The sequence below is a fragment of the Hemicordylus capensis genome, chromosome 2 (assembly GCF_027244095.1).
Source record: "Hemicordylus capensis ecotype Gifberg chromosome 2, rHemCap1.1.pri, whole genome shotgun sequence".
NCBI lineage: Eukaryota > Metazoa > Chordata > Lepidosauria > Squamata > Cordylidae > Hemicordylus > Hemicordylus capensis.
Genome location: NC_069658.1, coordinates 296915508 through 296939006, shown reverse-complemented (window position 1 = coordinate 296939006; position 23499 = coordinate 296915508). Strand labels below are relative to the sequence as shown.

Here is a 23499-nt window from a genome sequence, read left to right as displayed (position 1 = left end):
CCCCAAACAAATGCCAAGTCCTCTCCGCTCCCTAAATGCAGCGTTCAGGTTGCAATCCTCAGCGTGCTTACATGGGAGTAAGCCTCACTGGGTACACCATGGAACATATTTCTGAGAAAACATGCAATGGATGGAGCTATAAGGCAGTTTCCAGCTCCTGTGTTGCTGCAGGATACCTGGGGGCCAGTAAAATAGTCCCTGTGGCGGGCCCAATCCAGGCCTTGTGTTGTGCAAGCCTGATCTAAGGAGAGGGAACACTGTCAAAAAATGCCTCTTCCTTAATGATGTTTTAGTTATTGCTTTGAAAGTGTTTGCTTATTTGCTCTACTGCTTTCACTCTAAGTTGACTTTGTCCTCAGTGACATCAGCACATAGCTATATGTGATTGACCAGATTGTGAAATGACATCAAAGTGATTCCCACAATCACTGGAAAGTGGGCTAAGGGAGCTTGGCCTGCTTTCCAGTGGTAGAGGGAACCACGGGGCTCGCAGACAAGCCTGGTGCTCCCAAGGCGGCTAGCCCACCTAAACCACACTTCCCTTAAATGAGGTTAACGGAGTGAGTGCTCTTTTAACCTCATTTTGTTGCTCGTGTGTCGCCGTGGTGCGTGGCAACACATGAGTAGACTCCCGGCCGGCACTCGTGCGGGGCATCCTGGAACTTCCAGGGGCTGCATGGCCCCCGATCCCCACAGCCCCTGCCGGCTCCATGACAGAGCCAGCAGCCATGCGGCTGCTCGTATGTGGGGAGAGCGGGCTAAGCCCGCTCTCCCCACAGAACCCCCTTGGGCGCTTCACACGTGTCATGTGAAGAGCCTCATCATCTTCAGCATAGCCCTTTTCAGATGTTTTACCACATGAACAATGAACATCTCCTTACAGAAGCAAGTACTGCCATCGACCTACACATTCATTGGTCTATCTGCAATAGCTTCTATATGTACAATTGAATGCATGAATAGATCTTCCTTACACATTTGACACCAGTTCAATGGGATCTCCTTTGCGTATTTGAAAACATTAGGGATGTGTGAACTGATTCGGGTACAAATAGATTTGTACCCGAATCTAGCTGATTTGGGCGATTTGGATACAGAACAAATCAAGCCTGTGGTCCATTGGCTAGATTCGGGTCCAAATTGAATTTGCACCAGATTAGATTCAGATTGATTCGAGATTGTGATTCCTCTAGATTCCCAGCTTTCATTAAAAAAAAGAAAGAAAGAAAAAGCTAAGCTCTAGCCCTTGTAGAAGAAGGGTTATGGAGCAAAATAATGTGGTCACTATTTTTCAAATGTTTGGATTCTTTGGTGTATAATAACTTTTCATCAATGAATCCCTGTGAGGATTCATTACACACCTTCATTTCTTCTATTCATTTTGACTGTCTTTGGACAGTGCCAACTGTCAACTGCCATGTGCCAACCACACTCCCCCCCCCAAGGCAGTGGGGTACTACTCAGTTTATGTTTTAGGATTTTTTCCCAGTGTTTAGACTCTTTGGTGTCTAATAGCCCTTCCTCATAATGAATCTCTGTGAGTATTCATTACAAATCAAAGAGTCTAAACACCTAAAAAATTCCTAACATATAAACTGAGTACCCAGTGGCTTGTAGGGATGTGCACGGACCGGTCCGGAGGCCATGCTAAAGGCCTCTGGACTGGTCCAGACATGGGGCCAGTTCGGCGGTTTGGCACCAGGGGGTAGACCTTTAAGGGCGGGGGAGGGCGTACTTACCCCTCCCACCACTTTTCCCCCAATGGCGTGCCTGTTTTTTAAAGCACTGGGGGGGCGGGCAGGGTACCTCCCTGCTGTGCCTTCCCCCACTCCTCGGCAAAAAGCTTCATAAAACCTGACTGCGCATGCACACATTGCATGCGCCATCATGTCTGTGCGTCACGTGTGTACATCGTGCACGCACACGTCTGACGTCCTCACGCACGTGACATGCATGATGTGCACATGTGCAGTCAGGCTTTATGAAGCCTTCTGCCGTGGAATGGGGGAACGGGCAGCAAGGAGGTATCCTGCTGCCTCAAATGCTTTAAAAAACAGGCGCACCGGCGGGAGGAAAGTGGTGGGAGGGGTAAGTTCACCCTCCCCCACCCTTAAAGAGCCCCCTACCTAGTGCCGAACTGTGGAGGCGCGGTTTCATGCACACCTCTAGTGGCTTCTGGGTCGGGGGGTAGTTGGCACATGGGATGCCACTAATTCCACACCCCCACCCACAGAGGAGTCAGGTTAAAATGAATTTCCTTTGTGATGAAATGAAAGTGTGTAATGAAGACATCAAAGAATCTAAATACTTCAAAAAATTCCTAAAAAATAAACATTTTGCTCCATAACTCCACTTCTACAAGGGCTAGAGCTTAGCTTTAAACCCCCCCCCCCCAACACCCAATGAAAGCTGGGGATCCATGTTAGGGTTAGGATAGGGTGACTTCAAATCTCTATTATTTTCTATGGTGGAAATATACAAAATCAGTAAAATCTTTAAAAATATTAAAAATTAAACAAGTGCCCCACTGCCTTGAAATCTGGGCAGTAGGTGGCACTCATGGGGACCTACCCACCACCCAAATTTGGTGCCCCTGGACCTTTATAAGTGGTCCAAATTGATATGGCTCCAAATTGAATCAGGCTGATTCGGGGGGGCGGATAGATTCAAACACAAAACAAATCAGGGGTGATTAGATTCAGGCATAAATCAAATTTTAAAAACCGACCCATGCACATCCCTAGAAAATATCAGATTTCCAAAAGCTCTCCATTTTGGCACAACTGCATAGCACACAAAACCATCTGGGCACAATTTTATACCACACAGCTTTATTACACTTTAGTAGAGTACCTCCTCTTGGAATAGGAATGTTCCTTTCCTTTGTGATTCAAGGCCAGAACAGGAGATACATACACAAGTACCCTGAGGTTTCTAGATTCCCCATCTCTTCTGAATGCCACAGAACAACTGGAACTGTGGTCAGTCTCCCAGTGTGTACATGCACTGTTATATTTTTGGATATAGGAAGTGTAACATTTTTTCCTACTGGAAAAATAGGGACAAGTTGGCATGTATGACTATCATGGCCACACAATGGGACAACTGGTAAGGAAGTTACATAAGACAGCAAGGAATGCAAATCAGGTATAAGAGACAGCTGATTGAGCCCACTTGTGAAGGGGTAGTCCCAAGCCAATCTTGGAGCAAAACAAAAACAAAACAACACAAAACAAAACACCACCACCATTTTGTAAACCACTTTGAGAACTTATGATGGAAAAAGCAACCAATTAAGATTCATCTTATCATGTAAAGATCAGGTTGTTGACTACTTGTGGATGAATGCTTACAGAATGATACACATGATTTTAAACAGGCAAGGCACAAGAAAAGGGAATCTATATTGTTGTTATTGTTGCAAAGTCTTGATTTATAGCTTGAAGCAAAGCCATCAACTTTCCAGTGATCAGCCACAACACAAAAAGACAAATGTGATATAAACAGAGGGATGAACCAAGGCAAAGCATTAATCTCAGCTGTCAAAATTTAAAGCATTAGAAGTGGGTGGTGGGGGAAGCCCCATAAAAGCCAAATAAATATAAATTCTATCGAGAAATGAAAATACGAAGCATTGTTCAAAAGTTGCTCATCTTGCTTGCTGGCTTTGTTGTAGACTCTTTTCTTATTCTTCTTCTGTGTGAGTAACAGTATTAGAACATATACACTGGCTAGAAGCAAGGCAGTGGGGTAAGGCGGGCAGGTAATACAAAAACCTCTCTAGTCCAAACTGGGTGACTGAGCAGCAGGTTAGTAGATAAAATTCAACATAAATGAATGAGCAAATGATGCACATAGGGACCAAAAAAGCCCAACAACAATCCCAAACACTTAAATTATTTTAGATAGCTAGATATATGTATATGTATATGTATATAAATGAATTTAAGTGTTTGGGGTTGGGGTTTTTTTGGTCGCTATGTGCAAAGCATGTGTGTGTGTGTGTGTGTGTGTGTGTGTATGTATGTATGTGTAGACACACACACACACACACACACACACACTTTGCTCCACATGCCAACATAGAGAAAGGCTAAATGAACATGCACACGGAACAGGGTCTTCTCTGTTGTTGACCCCAGGCTCTGGAATGCTCAGTGAGTGCCCACTCTTTGACATCTGTGCCTGCTTTTAAGAAACATCTAATGATTTATTGAGGGCTTTTATGTCCTCAGTACATAATATCTCATTTTAGCTGGGCTTTCTCCTTTCTGTGAATTATTTTGTCTATACCTTAGTCATTCACAATTACATTTTTGTCTTCTGTGTGTTGCTCTTGAAGAATCTATATGAAGGCAGAGAACTTTGGAAAACTGACATTTATGTAGATGACATGCTAATCTGCTAAAAAGATTATCCCACCTTATATGCTTTTTTTAAAGGTAATGTTTAAATGCTTGCAAGCTTTCTGCCAGACAGATGCAGAAGAGGCACCTCTATTATGCAAACAATAGGGAAATGCTGTCTTATCTTTTCACACCACCAGGCCTCCGGGCTGCAAAATACATTTTTGCATTGATTTACATTTTATTTTCCAGATTCAATTCACTACAATAACTGTGTTCCATGAATGCAAAGGTATGGATGCATGGATGCTCCAGTTTTCCTCCCATTTGCCTTAGTAGCTGTTGTCACAGCATTTAAATCTTTATCATTTTCATAATCTGGGAAAGCCGTGTGGAGCTTGAATTCATTCCTTAGTTAAATTTTTGAAACAGATAGTTTCATAACCTCTCCAGAGTTCTTCCCCACTACAGGAAGCACCTTGTGGAATATAAAAGGTCACTGGGGGTCTCCTTTCTATGTTCTTTAAGGTATCGTGGCAAAATGGACATATTAGACATGAGTCAAACATTAGATCAAACTGAATGATCAACAGTGAATGGTCAAATGAATATAGTTAGGATAAGAAGACTACAGACCTGCACACTCAGAATCAAAATATATTGAGCTTGCATACACAAGAATCGTGGCAAAATTTACCTGTAACAGTCAAACGCCTTAAGAAAGAATCTAATAGGAGTAACCACAGCCTTTCTCTATATTAGTGTGTGGTCAGCTGCCAACTATACTACAGCCACAAGTATCTAGTCACATTTATTAATTATTACATACAATATGCCAGGGTATGGTCTAAAGGTATACGATACAAGCACCCTGCTGAAGAGAAGCAAGAGTAGGTGCCTGGAAATTCCATGTATGTTGACTTGAATTCTGTGATGGGATAAATCAGGATATAAATGTAATAAATACAAAACAAGAAGTGCTGGTAAGAACTAATTTGCCTATTTTTCTTTTACTATAACCTTAATTGATAATTACCAGCTTCTGCCTCAAACATTCACATGTCCACCACCTTGAATTGGGGTGGATATCATCACAAACTATGTCGTTGGGGTGTCCCTTCTACTATTTAAATTTGGTCCAGATCAGTTCCCACTTGCCCTTCGAATGTTCATGTGTCCACCATCTTGAATTTGGGTGGATGACATAATCACAAACTACACCATTGAGGTGTCCCTACAAATGTACCAAATTTGGTTCAAATCAGTTAGGTGGTCCACAAGTTAGCCCACTTGCACCTCAAATGTTCACACATCCGCCATAAAATTGGGGTAGCTGACATCATTATAAAATACACCACTGAGGTGTCCCTATGGCCACATCAGACATCATGAGAAACCTGAGGCAAACTAACTTCAGCTTGGCCCCTCATGATATCTGAATAGTCAGAGCCGTGGTTCTGGGACTCAACTGTGGCTCCGATTCCTATGTCTAGCCTTCAGATGAACCCTCGGTTTTAAGTAAGGTTCACTTACCAAACCAAAGGTCCCAAGGCTGGAGTATGTCATCCAATTTGGGCAACTCATCCAAACTGGACTTAAAGGAGGAAGCTCCTCCCACTGCTTGAATTTCATTGGCTGGTGCAGCTTTCCTTCCTGGGTCCCAGAAAGCCCACATAGTTTCCACCCCCTTCCAGGCTTAGTGAGAGCAGATTCAACTCATCTGGGAGAGTGCTAGGGAACAGAGAAGAGAACCATGGGTTCACTGAACCGGTGGTTCATAAGTATATCCAAATGGGCCCTATGAGTTACTCACAACTGTAGCAAGTTTGGTTCAAATTGTTTAGGCAGTCCACAAGTTAGCCCACTTGTGCCTCAAACAGTCACCCACCTGCCATCTTGAATTAGGGTGGATGACATCATTACAAACTACACCACTGAGGTGTCCCTATAGCTGTAACAAATTTGGTTCAAATTGGTTAGTCGATTCACAAGTTAGCCCACATGCACCTCAATCGGTCACATGTACACCATCTTAAATTGAGGTGGATGACATAATCACAAACTATGCCATTGAGGTGTTCCTATGTGTCCCTACATCAGTATCAGATTTGGTTCAAATTAGTCCCGGCATTGTGAAGTTGATACACACAGACACATACACACAGAGAAAGCTGGGTGATCTCATAAGCTTACTTTCCTTAAGGAAAGTAGGCTAATAAAATAAATATTCATTTTGAATACTTGTAAATGTTTAATAAATGTAAAATAAAATAAATATTCATTTTAATTGAAGTATGGAACATTTCACATTCAGGTACCATGACAGAGAGTGGGGGAAAGAGGCACTCAGAATTTCATATCTGTTAAATGTTCAGATGTGAGATGGGCGAGGACCTTGGATGACAAGGAAGCCAAAGATCAGCTGATTAGTGGTACAGCTTGAGGAGCTGGTGGCTCAGGGGCAACTGGTTGACTTTATATCAGGAGGTGGCACTGGATTAGCTCTCTACTGTCATCTGATTTCTCAGCCCAGGAAGATTATGGATAATTATGTGAATATGCCAACCAGAACTGCCTGAAGTTTCCCTCTTTAACCAGCAACTCTGGTGATGCAGGGATCAAGGAGCCCATGTCTGATCTGTAGAACTCCAAGTTCAAGCCCACAGTGCCTGACAATATCCAAACACATCAACAATTCTTATAATCTCGATGCCTCATTTGGGTTTTTTGTAAAATGAGGCCAATCATATTGCCCAAAACAGATATTGTGCAACAATGTGCATTAATATGTGTTTATTTCTGGAGTATGATAAGATGTCAGGACCATAAATACAGCCAGAGTTAATTAGGTAGATAAAGAATATATGGGGAAGATCCGTGAGGAGAAACTCCCTGTGTTATACAAAAATAAGCCCTGTATGCAGTGCTACACAAAACATGCCATTAAATGTGAATGCTGAAGAGAGCAATGACCTACATATCAGGAACATTTGCAATTTCCTCTGTATTGTGTCGGTAGTTAAAATTGGCCTGAGCCTGTAATATCCTTGGCTGAATGGAACAGGGAGAGGCTGCAAGATAGACTTGTTCACCAGCCTTCCCTGCTCTTCAGGTGAACAGAAAGACAGGTAGTTACATGCACAATTAGTGCAATGAAAAATGGCCTATTGTTTACATCTCAAATTCTCAGCAAATTTGATGTTAAGGGCAACTGGAGGAATAGGAACAGACTCATTAAAAGAAATGCAATAAAAGCAAGCAGTAAAAATTTAAAAAGCAGCATATTATAATCTTACGGTCGTTCCACAGAAGATAAGCCTGAATAAGTGAGCCTTACATTTATTTCTAAAAGCCAGTAGTGAGGTACAAGGTAACATTTTTGCTCCAACTCTGAAGTATACATAGATACAAAGGTTCACTACATCCATCTTGCCAGCACAGAGAACTTCTCTGGGGACGTGGGAGAAGAGAGACAGAGATGCACCATGTCCTAGGATACCTAAGTTCCTTACTGCCATCTAACCTGACATCTGGCTTCCTAGTGGTTCTCATCAAGTTTCTGAAAGAATGCAGTTGGTTATGACATTTCTTCAGCTCTCACTCCTATGTGCCTCCCTCCTGTAACCTATACCCAGCACAGCAGCACAACATGGACCACCCAAGGGCTCACCCCAGAACAGTCCTGAAATAACAATCCTCATGTATATTTCCAAACTTAGATTTCCACATATCTGGTTAGCCACGATAGACGATAGTATATAATTATTGGAGCCCTGGGTCCATATTCAAATTTTACCCCCAAGGAGGTTGTTCAAACTAAATTTCTAAGAGTGGTTCTTCAAGTGCCAAAAGATGTAACCAACTTGGCATTAAGGCTGGAGGCAGAGGTGAATAAAATGGAGACTAGAGTGTGGTTGGCAGTATTTAAATACTAGCTAAAGTTAAAATTTCATCCAAGAGGATTGGCATCCCTAGTTTTGGAGGATCAGACTCCCTCTTAGTAGTTATCAAAGTTAATGGGAAAACTTTGGACAGCTGGCCAATCTTTTGAATCTTTAATTTATTTGGTTATTGACTGTAAATAAATGAGTTGAGTCCTCTCTAATTGCTGTGGGATTTGAACAGGCTAATAGATTCTGGAGCAATGTATTTTAGATATTGAATCACAAGAAGAGAGAAGTAAACCCTCTAACTGTATTAAGAACAGGTGGGTTACCTAGACTTTAACTCCAGTGAGTTATTTTTATAATCTGACATGACCACAGAGACACTCTTACCCCTGGACTTCCGGGCTGGGCCGGGGCCTCCAAATCCTCTTTAGTCTGTCCCGGGTGGTGTGGTTGCCCAGCCAAGCATGATGTTGCTTAATCTGCAGGGGAGTGGGGGGCTTCAAAGGCCTTTAGGTCCAGGCTCCAAAATGACCTAGGTACACCTCTGCATGTCCAACACATTGGAGAACCTTCACCTTAGTTTGTTATAACATTTCCCCATTGGCTTGGTTGGAGGGGAGATATAAATGAAGTTGAAAATTTGGATCATATTTTACTGTATTGCAATTTTTATAGCATTCCACATAGTAAACAGATTTTACCCCTTTTAGAGGGTTTACAGGGAAAATCAATGGATTTTTATGTAACTTATTTTCTTGCTGACAAGAGCATATGTGTTACCTCTTGTATTGCCAACTTTTGTGCCACTGCACACAAGATTTGTGAGGTAAAGATGTGTTCCCGGTTTGGGTAAACTTCTTTTATCTAAATTTAACTATGACTATTGAGACTGAATGTACCGAGTATATTGAGTGTAAATATCGGACTATAGTGATTTAACCTGCTCCAAAATAAAGATCTTTGTCTTTTTATTATATAATTATTTCACCAGAATGCCATCACTCTAATTCAGGCAGATTACATAGTCTGTGCTGGCCCTTATCAGCCATGTGAACCAGGAACAACAAGCTGGGGCTGGAACATCTCCTGCAGTGATAGTCTCATGGTCTTTAGAGGGAGCGTATATCCCTCTTTTACAGGGATTTTTCGCAAGTGACTTGATGAACAATCTGGAATACATCGCCTGTGAACATGATTAGCACAAAACAGAAAGGCAAAGAGGTCTCATTTTAGCTTGAATATCCCTCCTTTCTATGATAGTGTTGAATGTTCATAGTGTTCAAATATCTGCTTCAAAAAGATTGTTTCAAAGGTGTCTCCCTCTCCACCCCCCTTTCCAACTTTTTTCCCCCCTGCCCTAGTGTCTGGCCCAGCCAGGACAGTCCAAAGGAGCCTGGAGAGCTCCAAAGGTGCAAGTTGATCTGATGGCAATAAAGGGCAGACTGAGCTCTTAAATACCTCTGAGCTCACGCTCTGCCTCCTTACCTGGAGAGTGCAAAGCTTAAAGGGGCACCCTTCTGAAGTCTGGCACTACTCCTGAAATCTGTCTGATTGTGCCTAGTTTGTTGGCAGTGCTGGCATGCAGATATCAAGGTGCACAATGAGTTCTGAGGGTGCTTGGGGCACTCTAGCTCCAGTGCTCCTTCATGTTCTAGCCTGGTGTCAAGGCCAGGCTGGGTCTAGTGCTGGTCCTGCTTCTTCAGGGTCCGACTCCAAGTCACTATTCCAGGTAGGGTTCATGACAGCATAAGTCATGGCAATCTTTGGGGGCAAAAATTCATTTGAACGTATTGTGGCCTTTCACTAGCTTTCAGTCCTTTTCACTGACAGCACAAGAATTAGTTTGACAAGTCCTTTTAACACGTGTCCCCCCCCCCCTTTTGACCACTAATGATATTTACATTTACTACGCAATACAGAATTGCATGGTCTATGCAGCTAATAAAGTAAGACATAGGACACAGTTTAATGTTATATGGTGACCAACAACATCATTATGTAAGTGAGGGTCAGTAAGGAAACCTAACAGGTCAAAAACTGCACATGGCTGCTGTGCTGACTCTAATGTGTCTTAGTGCCATTATAGTCATACAAAGAGGACAGGGATGGCTCCTTCATTCAAAACACAAACAAGCAATGGACAAACATTTCAAAAAAACATACTAAACAAATCTCACAAAAGGCAATTTTAATAAATGATGAAATTACTCACCAGACACGGGCAAGTAATTTAGGTTCAGCCTTAATCCTAGTCAATTTCACATTTATAATCAGATGCAGGAAATGCAACAAACAAAAAATCACGAACACTCCCCCAAAATCTGATTTAAACATTGTTTGCGTAAATGGCCTTAGAAATCATAACAAAGATTACTGCCTTTAGGAAAGCATTTTTGCTGAGATCCTCTGTCTCTGTCATCATATAGCTCATGGCATACAGCAATCTCATTAATAAATTTGTCTTACCCCTGACACAAAGATGCAGATTGCACAAGCCAATTTTCTCACAGGATCCCTGGCTTTCCAGCTCCTCCTCCACCCTGAATTCATCATTCCATCTCCTCCTTCTCGAGGACTTTTTAACGATCTGGAAAACCTTTATAAGTTTCTTCATTTGTCCACACCACCAGTGTGTGTGTGTGTGTGTGTAGGAGAGAAAGTGCAAGATCTACAAATCTTCTGTACTCCTACATTTTAGCAATCCCAGCTCCTTTTGAAAGACGAATGACATTAATGATTAAAAACAGTCAGGTCACTGAGTGACGCCCAAAAGCAGTGGCATGGTCATAAAACACACACACACACACACACACACACACACACACACACACACACACACACAATGTTTCCCCACTCAGTGGAAGCATGCAGGGAGGAAAAAAGGAACAAGGCAAAAAGCCACAGTCTGCATGTGGTGCTTTCAAGTGTGAGCAGACACAGCTCTTCACTGGGAACTTGTGAGAGCAAATAGCTCAGGAGGGCAGCAGCTCGGTTTACAAGGTTTCCAATTTCTGTTTTCAGCACGGTATACATTCTGGCAGATTTCAAATGCTCTCCGGGCAAAACGAGTCAATGTTGGTTGAAGAAGGAGCAGCAAGTCTTCAAAACACAACATTTGTTTGAAGGATTAGAAATAGAGCAGATCTCAACTTAGACATAAGAAAAGCATCCAACTAGTCTCCTGTTCCATTGCAAAGAATATTTACTATTTTTAACCTAAACATTTTCTTAAGTGAATCAGTTAGCATGTCTAGTACATGCTGCAGTTGGCCCTTTAGAAGCAGATTATCTCATAAGAAAAATGCCACCCCACCTTTGCAACAGCATGTTAAATTTCCAAGCAAATTAATTTAAAAAATTAGAAATGAATAACCATCTGATCATTTAAAATACAAGGAAAAAAATGAAATACAGAATAATTAGAATTAGGGTTATGATAACATCACTATTCTAGTTGTGCAGAAAACATCCTCCCCAAAGCCCACAATCAACTGCAACCCCTACTATTTTTCTATGAGTATCCCATGAGTACCAGTACTATGAATATTTATTTACAACTTCTCAACAAAGTGCTCAAAGTGGTTTACACAGATAGACAGATAAAATGAATAAGATGGTTCACTGTCCCAAAGGAAATATAAGACAGATACCAGCAACAACCACTGGAGAGATGCTATGGTGGGTCTGAATAGTGACAATTGTTCTCTCCCTACAAAATACAAGACAACCAACTTTAAAAGGTGACTCTTTGCTCAGTAGATCAGAGGATCTGGATACGGTTACAATGCTATGTAAAGGGATTTCTAATCCCCTTATGCTCTTGTTTTGGTCCAGCACCAGCGCTGACATGGCTGCCTTTGGCCTCAGTGCCACTGTGTCACTCTTAGGGGAAGGGAAGGTGCCCCTTTTTCTCCTTTGTGTGACACCGCATGAGAGTGGCACCAGAGGGTGGTACAAATGGTATGGGCCATAAGTGACCCCATAAGTGGCCATAAGTCAGTCACCGTGACAGAGTTGTACCAGCATTAAGCAGACCTAAGTTCAAACCATGAGGCTCTCTGGGTAATCTGGGGTCAGTCACTTTCTCTCTCAGCCAAACTTACCTCACAGGGTTGCTGCGAGGATTAAAGGGGGTATCTCATGTATGTTGCCCTGAGCTCCTCAGAGGAAGGGTAGGATATACATTGAGAAATAATAAAATAGATTTCTTGGGGAAATAACTCTGCCCTACTTCCTCTAAATACCAGTTGTGAGGGAGTAACAGTAGAAGAGAGGGCATGCCCTCAACTCTTGCCTGTGGGCATCGCTGGGGCATCTGGTGGTCCACTGTGTGAAATAGGATGCTGGAATGGATGGGCCCTGGGCCTGATCCAGTAGGGCTGTTCTTATGAGTAAAGGAATGTGTAGAAGCCATATTTTGTGTTGCTGTTGCTTAAGACAAAATCCATAGGTTAAGGGCATAAAACAAAATGATTCAGTCCTGAAGTGCCAAGAAAGCCCCACTCAACTAAAGGCTGAGTTTCCATCACCCTTTGGTTGCTATAGCAATCAGGAGCAAAGTAGGCTTGGCCTCCTGTGCCTTTAAGAATTGTATAGAAGAGGGAAGCTCAGCAGGTGCTGCTTTTCTCACTCCTGAATGAAAAGCTGCACCTGTCAAAATTCCCACTCCTACACAATTATTCAAAGCCTCCCTTCCATTTGAGCGGATGTATTAATCTATTTTGGGGCCAGTGGCTATAATCCTTCATAAATTTGCTGTCAATAAGATGTATGAGTACAATTCCCTTTTATTTTGATGGTTAATTCTAACACTAGTACTGCAGTTGTGTCTACATAATTAGCAATGAGGCTAATAATGCCAAGCCAATGTAACAGTCATTTTATCAGCTTCCGGCTTCGTTAGTCAGAGCTGACACAATCAATTCATGTTGCCACTAGCTGGCCTAATCGGCAACAGCACTTTCCTTGTGTAATAAAAGCTGGCCTGGGGGACTGTAAAGTAACAGGTATTTCCTTGCGAATGAGCAATGTAAGGGAATGCCTGAAGGAACCTTTCCACTGTAATAACATTATTTTTAAAGATAGAATGGCCACAACCCTATTCAAAAGGAACCCAGATGCCTCTGGAAGTAGGGCCTCCAAATGTTATAAATTTTACAGATTTGTCTTGTTAAGTAAGGTAATGACTAAGGCGCACAGGCCTTTTGATCGAGACTCCATTTTTTCTCTGCCTCTGCTCCTCTTCTGGTTCTGTACAGCTACAGGTTATAGTAGCTCCTGGGTAAGAGACCTTTCCTAGGTCCCAGTATCCCCAAGAAAAAAAGCCAGAATTACAGTATGTTTCTGTACGTAGAAATAATAAAGTTGTTCATCTGACCTTTTGCTGAGCTGGAGAGTGCAGGCGGGTGGGAGGAAGGCAGGCAAGAGAGCACCTACCTTCCCCATAGATGATCCAGTGGCAATCGTAGACATGTGACTTGCATGCCTACACAACTGGCCCTGCTGTGAGCTGTGCAGCGTTCTGGAGGCCAAGAAAATGTGTCTTGGCCCCCAGATATCCCACAATGCACCATGCAATGAGTGTGGTGCATTGAAGCATTCCCCCCTGAGTCGAGTGCTCTAGGCACCCGGCTCTGTTTATGCTTGGGCTGCATATAGCCTGAGCATTCACAAGACCTCATATCTGGGTAAAAGGGCACACTTATGCCCTTTTACCCAGGTAAAAGCCTGGGGTAAATCCCTGGGCTACATGGGGAGCCAGCACCGGGATCAGCCTCGATCCCAATGCTTCACACAAGCAGCCCTACCCAGGTAGGGTTGCTCATGTGAACAGCCTCCATTCAGCCCCTTTCCATCGGTTTTGTTCCCCCTCTCCTTTTTGCCCAATGTAACCAACACGGAGGTCTTATTTACTCCAGCAAGTGCAAGGGGTGACCCCTGGCAACTGCAAGTAATTCAATGTTGTGAACATCCAGAAAGCCATGATAGCAGTGGTTGTAGGATCTGGAATTGCTTTTCTGGGTGAGCTGATTGTACACAAAATACAGACAAAAAATCTAGAGCTGATCTTGGTCTGTCAATTGTTCCTCTCTGGCCTAGTAGGATGTTCCCTCTGGCCTTTGTGTGACAAGGTGCTGAGGGAGGTGTGGTTGCATATAAACTAAGCAAGCAGAAATGCTTTTTATGTCCCTATAGAAGGCTAATGGATCACTTTACCTTCTCAGCTGTCACTGGATAAAATATTAGGCAGAGAGCTTTATAGCACACTGTGATGATGCAACCTGATGAAAAGAGCAAGCATTCTACCCTCTGAGATAAAGGCCATCATGAAACAACCACTCCTCCCAGTCAGAGCTCAATATCAGTGTAGAGAACACTGAAAATCATAGTCACTTCTGTTATGCTGATGTAGCCTAGCAGCTAAGATATGAATTTGTGTGTCAGGAAGCCCCAGGTTCAAATCTTACCTTTGCCTGAACTTCTTAAGTGATCTTAGGCAAACCACTCTCAGTCACTGCAATACAGGGATGATAACAGTTCTGACTTACCTCACAAGACTATTGTAAGGATGACTGAGAAAATGTTTTGAACACTCCAAAGCACCATCTTATATGAAAAAGCTGGAAACATTATGTTCCTTATGGATGGAAAACTGAAACACCAGCAGACTCAGGGTGACCTGCACATGCACCAGTGTTCAAGAAATCTGAAGAAAAAAAATCTAAGGGGCCAAACAAACAAACAAACTGCCCCTGTGATAGTCAATGGAATAGCATGTTCATGGACTCAGTGCAGTTAACAGAAAAGCAGCGGGCAGTGCTAATGGAACTCAGTGGTGAGTGGGGAAGGTTCTTGAACAAAAAGAGTGGGAAATCTCTCAGCTTGAAGAATACTCCCTCAAGGCTGACACAAACAGGAAAAATGCATATGAAGTAAAATTCAAGTTATACCAGGGATACCTACCTTTGTTGCTGACTTGAGTTTTTTCACAATGCTCAGCCACAGGCTCAGCTAACACATGCACACCAAGGATATATTGCAACATTTTGTTATGGGTCCATCCTTGCATACATATAATTCTGAATGTTGGAAGTGATAGGCAGGCAAGACTGCTATCAGGAACATTCAAGGTCAATTTAAGAATCTCAGTTGCTTGCCTAACATACTGTTTGCATTAAATACATGTTAAATAGTAGTAACTAGCTGGCCCAGGTGAAAAGCATCTGTGCCTCTAGTTCTCCTTCATCCTTCCCCACCTCTCGGCTCTCCCTGCATTCTCATCCTCCCTGGCCGCCGCCACCTTCTCCCCCCCCCCCACCGCCGCTGTTTTCTCCCCCCCGCCCCTTGCCGCTGTTTTCTCCCACCACTGCCACCACTTTCTTTTCCCCTCTTCCTGCACACCTGTACGCCACCGCTTTCCTCTGCCCCTTCCAGAAGCTCGCTCGCAAACTCTTGCAAGAGCTGCCACACATGGGATTAACAACAGGTGTCTTAGAGAACTATATATAGAGATATTAGTAGGTATCTATGGAAATATGTACATATCTTGTGGGTTTAGTGAGGCAACTCCTCCTCTTCTTACCACCAAGGACTCAGGGTTCCAGAACAGATTTGCTTTTCTAAACAGATTGTTTGCAGACCATTAACCCACAGCATGGATTTAGTGTCCCTGGGTATTCTGGAGGCCTTTAGCGTCCCTGGGTGTTCAGAGTCAAAACAGATCCCCCTCAATGCAATTAGGCATTGCGGTTTTCCTCACTTAGGTGTATGATTCATGCTCAGTTTGCGGCTGCTAATTCCACTGATATAAATATAATAATACTACAGGACTACAATAACAGCTTGCATAATGGAAGAGATGGAAGTAACAGTGTATTTTGGGCTCAGTAAAGAATGTGGTTTCAAAACCCTAGCAAAAACATTTTCTCTTGCATGATCTACAGCAAAGGATCTACAGCATGATCTACAGCAAAGGAATCAAAAACATCCTTCATGTAGCTGCCATAATGCACGAAGCAGCCTGCTTAAACATTCGAGACAGTGGTCTGAATATTTATTTATTTATTTATTTAGAATCTTTCTATACCGTTTTTCAACAACAACAAAAAGTTCACCAAGTAGTTTACATAGCAAGATGAATGAGAAGATGGTTCTGTGCCCCCAAAGGGCTCACAATATAAAGAGAAATACAATGGTCTGGTGTTCCAGTGACCAAAGCTCCCAGCAAAGGTCACTGGAACACAGGAAGCTGCCTTATACTGAGTAGACCATTGGTCAATCTAGCTCAGACTGGCAGCAGTTTCTCCAAGGTTGCAGGCAGGAATCTCAGCCCTATCTTGGAGATGCCAGGGAGGGAACTTTGTACCTTCTGCTCTCCCCAGAGCAGCCCCATTCCCTGAGGGGAATGTCTGACAGTACTCACACATCTCCCATTCCACTGCAAACCAGAGCAGACTCTGCTTAGCAAAGGGGACAAGCTATGCTTGCTACCACAAGACCAGTTCTCCTCCATCCCTCTCCCTGGAGGGAACCTATGCTGGGTTGAATAGAAACAGTTGCTCTTCTTCCCCGCTAAATAAAGGAGCGCCTCCTAGAGGCTAGGAGGTTAGTCTTCATTTAGCTTGACTTCAGTCAGTCATTTTCAGTTTGCAGGGTGGGCCCAAGTCCCACCCCCGCTTGTGAGCTTGCAATGGCAAGGCATTGTTTATTATTCATTCATTCACTCATTTATTCGATTTCTATACTGCCCTTCCAAAAATAGTCCCAGGCAGGTTACATTAAAACAAAACAATTAAAATCAATCAAAAGTTAAAAACAGAGATTATAAAACACTATAAAACAATTAACAATTAAAACATTCAACACAGTTTAAAAATCTTGGAAAACCAGATTACAGGAGATTAAAAACATTTACAACAATTTAAAAACCCTGGAAGGCCAGGCCAAACAGGGCTCTTCTGAAGGCCAATAATGAATTCAGATTATGGATTTCTTCAAGGAGTGCATTCCACAGCCCAGAAGCAGCTAAAGAGAAGGCCCGCCTCTGAGTCGTCACCAGTTGTACTGGTGTTAACTAGAGACAGACCTCTTCAGATGACATTAACGTGCAGTGGGGATCATGCAGAAGAACATGGTCTCTAAGGTAACCTGGACCTAAGCCGTTCAGGGCTTTAAAGGTAATAACCAGCACTTTGTATTTTGCCCAGAAACATATCGGCAGCCAGTGCAACAGTTTCAAAACAGGCATAATATGGTCTCTCCAGGTTGCCCCAGAGATAAATTTGGCTGCCTCATTTTGAACTAACCGAAGCTTCCGAACTACGTACAAAAGCAGCTCCACATAGAGCAAATTGCAGCAGTCAAGCCTGGAGATAACTAGCTGATGCACCACTGTTTTGAGGCCATCTTCTTCAAGGAATGGACGCAGCTGTTGAATCAGCCGAAGCTGATAGAAAGCACTCCTGGCCATGGCCTCCACCTGAGATACCAGGGTGAGGCCTGGGCCCAGGAGTACTCCCAAGCTCTGTATCTGCTCTTTCCGGGGGAATGTAACCCCATCCAGCACAGGAAGTTTCTGAGCCCTTACAATGAGAACCTTGGATTCAGTTTCAATTTGTTATCTCTCATCCAATCCATTACTGCCTGTAGGCAGGCATTTAGGGAATAAACACCATTTCCTGATAATGTAGATGAAAAAGAGAAGTAGATTTGGGTGTCATCAGCATAGTGATAACACCCAGCACCAAATCTCCTGATGACCTCACCCAGCGGTTTCATGTAGATGTTAAAAAGCATTGGTGACAGAATGGAGCCTTGAGGGACTCTATAGAACAGCTCCTGTTTTCAGGAGCAAATGCCATCAAGCTCCACCATCTGGAATCTGCCAGAGTGAAAGGAGCGGAACCACTGCAAAGCAGTGCCCCCTATCCCCAACTCCCCCAGGCAATCCAGAAGGATACCATGGTCGATGGTATCGAATGTCACCGAAAGATCCAAAAGAACCAGCAGAGTCACATTCCCTCTGATGATTCCCCGGCAGAGGTCATCCATCAGGCCAACCAAGGCTGTCAACCCCATAGCCCGCTCTAAAGCCAGTTTGAAATGCATCTAGATAATCAGCTTCCTCCCAAACCTCCACTAACTGAGGCAATCTCCTCAGTCAGCTGTACCGACAGCCTGACTGTGTTAGGGTTGTAATTATTTAGCAAAACACCAAGGAAGCTCCCACTCTTGTTACAGAGTACAGAGTTTAGTTGTTGCAGCTATTTAAGTAACACACATGGAGATTTCTGTCGAGTCTAAACTAAATTGATTTATTGGTGAAGTACATTTGAGATAGGAAAGACCTATCCTATCTATCAGCTGCATAATGAAAAAGTGTGTGTGTGGTGGGGGAGAGAGTGGTTTCCACCTTCTTTCTAGGAGGAAAGGAAGGGGACTGACTCACTACAGGAAGTACCTGAGGAGTCAAGGCAGGGGTCATAGAGCAGAGGAAACCAGGGACAGGTAAGGAGGCCTTTACTAGCTACTTTTGCTCCCAATGCCCCTAGTGGTCATTAGGATAGTTGGTGCAAAAAGTAGATGCACTGGAACGCCATCTGCAACAGCCAGTGTGCCCTACTTTTCCTTTTCACCACAGATATTATGTAGCTTGCCTTTCTTATCCTTCATGTTGTTTCAAGGTTGTCATATGGGAATTCACTCCCATTAGGCAAGCCGTTTTGTAAATTGAAGCCAACCTTAGCTATATGAATAGCCTGAAGGGACATCTTGGCTGATCTCAAGATTGAGAATAGATGGGTCTATTAACACAGTATGGGTTGCATGAGGGAAAAGAGAAAACTGGGATAATTAGGAATTCCAGGTATGGAGAATAGAAATTAAGCTGCAAATGCAAGTCAATTTTCTTGGACCATTGTCACAAATGTATGGACCATGTTACAGTGCCCCTAAAAAAAAAAAAAGATATATAAAGCAAACCACCTATAGTTCTTGTTATTCTCTATTTAACTTGTATATTTTGGGGTTAAATTATAAAGGAACAGCACTGACACAACAGCCATTATGTGAGTCAGTAGATTGTAGGGTAGCCTCTCTCTCCTGACAAGGCAGAGCTTAATAGTTATTCTTACAGGGGAAATATATAACTCCCCCTTGTCTTCCTCATAGAAGCTCTATATATACTAATCGGGCTCTGACACGACTCCAAAGTTATTTTTATGCCAGAAGATAAACACATTTTAGGACATGATGCTTAGCACCCTTTATTTGAGTAAAACCCTTATCATCACTGATGAGCACTCAGAACATCCTCTACAGAATAATGGATTCTTGAACATTCTGGAATCTGCAGGGAGCACTTTGAAATGACTGAAATGCTCCATGGTACAATATCCTCCGATTCCATGGAATCTTGTCTATGAGACTGAAGGCCATACTTTGGAGACTGACTGAATCTGATGGACTGCTGCAGGCCTTCAGGGAGTTTCCTGTCAGCATGTGCTCCTGCTGAAGCTCTAGGAACATGGCGATAACATGACAGAGACACAATACTTCTGCAGCATCATCGTCTCCTCTGGGTGCTATCCAGTGGCGCTTTTCTAAGTGACTCAGGGCCTACTTCATCTTGGTCCACAAGGGGGATATATTGGTAGCATGCTGTGTGACATGCTTGCGAAGCCCTTGGAGCTGAGGACATGGATACAATGCTTGGAGGGTTGCAGCCTTCAGTGTGCCCAGATCCTTCCCCCTCATAATCAGCAGAAGGTGTACTATTTAAAAATCTGCAGCAAACTACAGGGGAAACTACTAATCCCCAAAGCACACAGGCCACTCACAGGGCTTAGAAAGAAAGTTAAAGTTTTTTTAAAAAAATCCCTTTTTAATCCTAAACCGCATAAGGCAATTGTGTGTGTGTTCCCTCCAGAGCAAAGATGAAGCAATGCAGCCTGAACCCTGCCTCCACCCAGACACAGATAAAGTAGGAGGAGGCGGCAGTGGTGACAAGTCCAACAGAGCTGTCGGATCTCCAGCCTGACCCAGCCTGACACTTGGAAGCAGCTGATGTGGCCCTCCCACAACAGCACCACTGTAGGGTTGGGTTGGAATCTGACATTTTTGTCATTGCAAAGGCCTAATATTTAGACCCATTTTGATTGCCTTCAGGTCTACTTTTGGCATATAAGCGGACTTGATCACTCTGATGGATCTGATGCCAGGGGAAGTGCAAAGCCTGTTGATTTTCCTACACAGTGGGGGCCTGAGCCTGGCTGCTACTCTAGACAACACAAGCCTCGTCACCTTGCTGAACCAGCCCTCAGGGTCAGCCATTTCAAAACTGCAATTAGTCCAGAATAGGAGTGTGCACAAAAAATGCATTTTGCGTTCTGTTCCGAGCTCAGAATGGGATGCAAAATGTGTGAAATGTTCCATTGGATCAAACTGGTTGAGCCCAACCCTGTTCCGAGCACCATTTTGGATTCCAAAATGGCACTCAAAAGGGGGGTCGGAACATTCCGCCTCATACAGCCTTTTAAAGGGTGTTCTGTTTTGAGCTCGGAACACTCTAAACAGCCCATTTTGGGGTAGAAGGTTCCAACCTCAGAACATTCTGCACATCCCTGGACCAGAATATAACCTGCTAGGCTGCTAATTGGGTCTGGTCACCAGGAACAAATTCTGCCAGTGCTTTAACAGTGGCACTAGCAATTAATCAATTTCTGAACACAATTCAAAATGCTGGTACCCTACACAGCCTGGGATCCGGGAACCTGAACCTACTGCCATATGTTCCTATCTATGCATTGTAGTCATCTTTGGAGGCTCTCCTCCAGGTGTTCCTGCTTTCAAAGAAGAGACAGCCTTCTCTGCTGATCAGCGACTGAGAGACAGGGCCTCCTCTACTGTAGTGAATGACCAGCTTGTGGAATTCTCTCAACAGGCAGCCTTGCCTGGCACATACATTCTCGGCCACTAGACAAAAATCTTTTTATTCTTCCAGGCCTTTTAGAAATAGTGCTGTTTCTAAATCTGTGCTAATTTAAATGCTGAAAGCACTGAAAACTCCTGTTTTCACCTGGCTATATTGCTTTAAATTGCATGCTGCTTTGCATATTTTTAAAATAGAAAAGAGGCTCAAATAGCCTAAATAAATAAATATCCCAACTATAGGGAGAAAAGACCAAAAGGCAATCAGGTCCAACCACTTGCTGCAAAGTAAGCCCATCCACGTCAGTAGTCTGCAGAGGACCCCACACAATCCAGATCACTTTGTGCATAATCCACAGAAAGTGCCCCAAAGGCAACTTCAGAGCAAAGAGCTTCAGGTGACTCAGTCAGCAATGACATGAATTTGGTCAAACGCACCTCACATGCTTCTGTATTTCTTTAGTTCTGTATTAGAAGAAGGTATAGTAAAGCAATAATTCCCCTGAGTTGCCCTTACTATGAGTAAGTCCAGTGGGAGCTTAGCTCCTTGCAAGTCTAGCCTCTACTTGCCAGAAAAAATATGAAATATGAAGCCATAAAATCAATACTTGGCCTATTACAGAGTTCTCTGTCCCTCCCTCCTCTCAAGAGTGCATTGACTGATTAACCTTTTCTGTCCAATTCTGTCTGCAGCAGAAAACATTTTTACTCATTCACAACTACCTTGGGAGCAGTATTACTAGTGCAAAGAAAAAAGGAACACCCTCTCTTTACTTAACAATGCAGACACAGGAAGAAGTCATGGCAGAATACGGACAATCCTTCCTACTTTAGGGGCCTATCCAGTATTAATTCCAGTTATGAGGCCATTTACAGAGCCTTTACATAAATGTACACATCACAAATTAGTATGACAACAGGAAAAATACATTTTGTTTCATTTTTAATTTCAAACTTTTAAAGGGAAAATATGATACCCTTACTATTTGACCAACAAACGAATGATGAGCCACATGTATGCAATAAATCTTTGAATTGCCTGCTTTTTGTTGTTCAGTAGCACACTGTGTGATTAGATTAGTTTGGAATATTCATGAATTACCAACTTGGTAACATTCTTTTTTCCTTAGATGATCTGAAATAAAGATGGCCTTAAAATGGAATGTGAAATGTTGCAGGAACAGTAGTGTGAATAATCCCAAAGAGTAAGTATGGTAAGAAACAATTTATAAAATACTATTAATTTCCAAGTGTTTGGAAATTAGAGCAAGGGGGAGGACAATAACTTGGTGCAAGAACATCTCCTTTGCATGCAGAAGTCCCTAGGTTCAATCTCTGCCATTTTTCTGCAGGGCTGGGAAATACCCATCTGCAACCCTGGAAAGCTGCTGCCGCGTGGGTAGACAATATTGAGCTAGATGCGCCAATGGTACGATTCAGTATAAGGCAACTACTGATGTAACTTAGCCGCCTGCAGAAATCTCTCTTCTCTGTCTACGCTATCTTCCTATGCTATTTCCCAGACTTCACCTCTCTTTAGTTACTTGCTTTCTACTTGGTTCTCCACTTCCCATTAATTAACGTACTGCCTGAATGCTGGAGCCCATGTCTTGCAGCTGAGATCCTGCCTGCAAATCACCACAGTAAAACACCATGCTGCTATTAAAGGTCTTAAAAGAGGACATTTGGAAATGAAGTTAGCAGCTTAGTGCAACTGATCAGCAGCTCTGCTCGGGAGGTTTGGAGCTGATGGGATTTTAACACTGGGAAAAAGATGAGGCTGCAAAACAAGATCACACACTTCTAAGCTTCCAGATTATTACTTCCACAGCATCTTTTTTTTAAAAAAGGCTATTAAAGCAGCAGTCACCTTATTAAGAGAAGAAAGAAGATGAAGCCACCAAGTTAAACTGTGCTCCAGTTTAAACCGGTATAGCTCCTAAAACAACAAACAACAGATTCAGATGAGATTAAAGGTTTAATAGTCCATGAAAGACAGCTTGTCTCCCATTACTAGGGCCGTATTCGCATGTATCGCAGAACCAGGGTTCCGCATCCCTGCTCTCCCGTCAGACGTTCAGAAGAGCTGTCTCCCTGCAGTCAGCAAAACTGCAGAGCAGCAGGGGAGCTGGCTGTGTGGGCTTCCTTCTTAATTGAAAGACAGCCTGCACAGCCAATCATGCTGGAGTTGAGAGAGAGGAGCTTTCTCCCTCAACTCTGGTTCCAGGGCAGTCCTGAATTTGGACCTACTGCAGGCTGGCTGGAACCTCGGGTTGTGGGGATGAAACTCATTACAACCTGAGGCTTCAGACTGGAGTTCCAATCCAAACCCTCAG

At 43.2% G+C, this 23499-nt stretch overlaps 1 protein-coding gene and 1 long non-coding RNA gene across 11 annotated transcripts in view; one reads left to right on the top strand and one right to left on the bottom strand.

Moving 5' to 3' along the window:
- The window catches only part of LOC128342810 (uncharacterized), a 91482-nt gene extending 68205 nt beyond the window's left edge, over nt 1-23277 (top strand). Inside the window, exons 2-3 of the long non-coding RNA XR_008315182.1 lie at nt 22294-22377; nt 22516-23277. This is a non-coding gene — a long non-coding RNA (uncharacterized LOC128342810). The remainder of the gene's footprint in view (nt 1-22293; nt 22378-22515) is intronic.
- GRIP2 (glutamate receptor interacting protein 2) overlaps nt 1-23499 on the bottom strand; it is a 656014-nt gene that overhangs the window by 301942 nt on the left and 330573 nt on the right. For 6 of the 10 annotated variants that reach the window (XM_053290766.1, XM_053290767.1, XM_053290769.1 and 3 more), the window contains exon 2: nt 10703-11335. The exons of 1 other annotated variant lie outside the window; for it this stretch is intronic. In XM_053290766.1, coding sequence (XP_053146741.1) covers nt 10703-10850 — 148 coding nt within the window. In that variant the 5' untranslated portion in view covers nt 10851-11335. Of the gene's footprint in view, nt 1-10702; nt 11336-12339; nt 12414-13613; nt 13866-15199; nt 15468-23499 lie in introns of those variants that run through there. 3 more of the 10 variants (XM_053290770.1, XM_053290765.1, XM_053290768.1) reach the window with 3 other exon arrangements.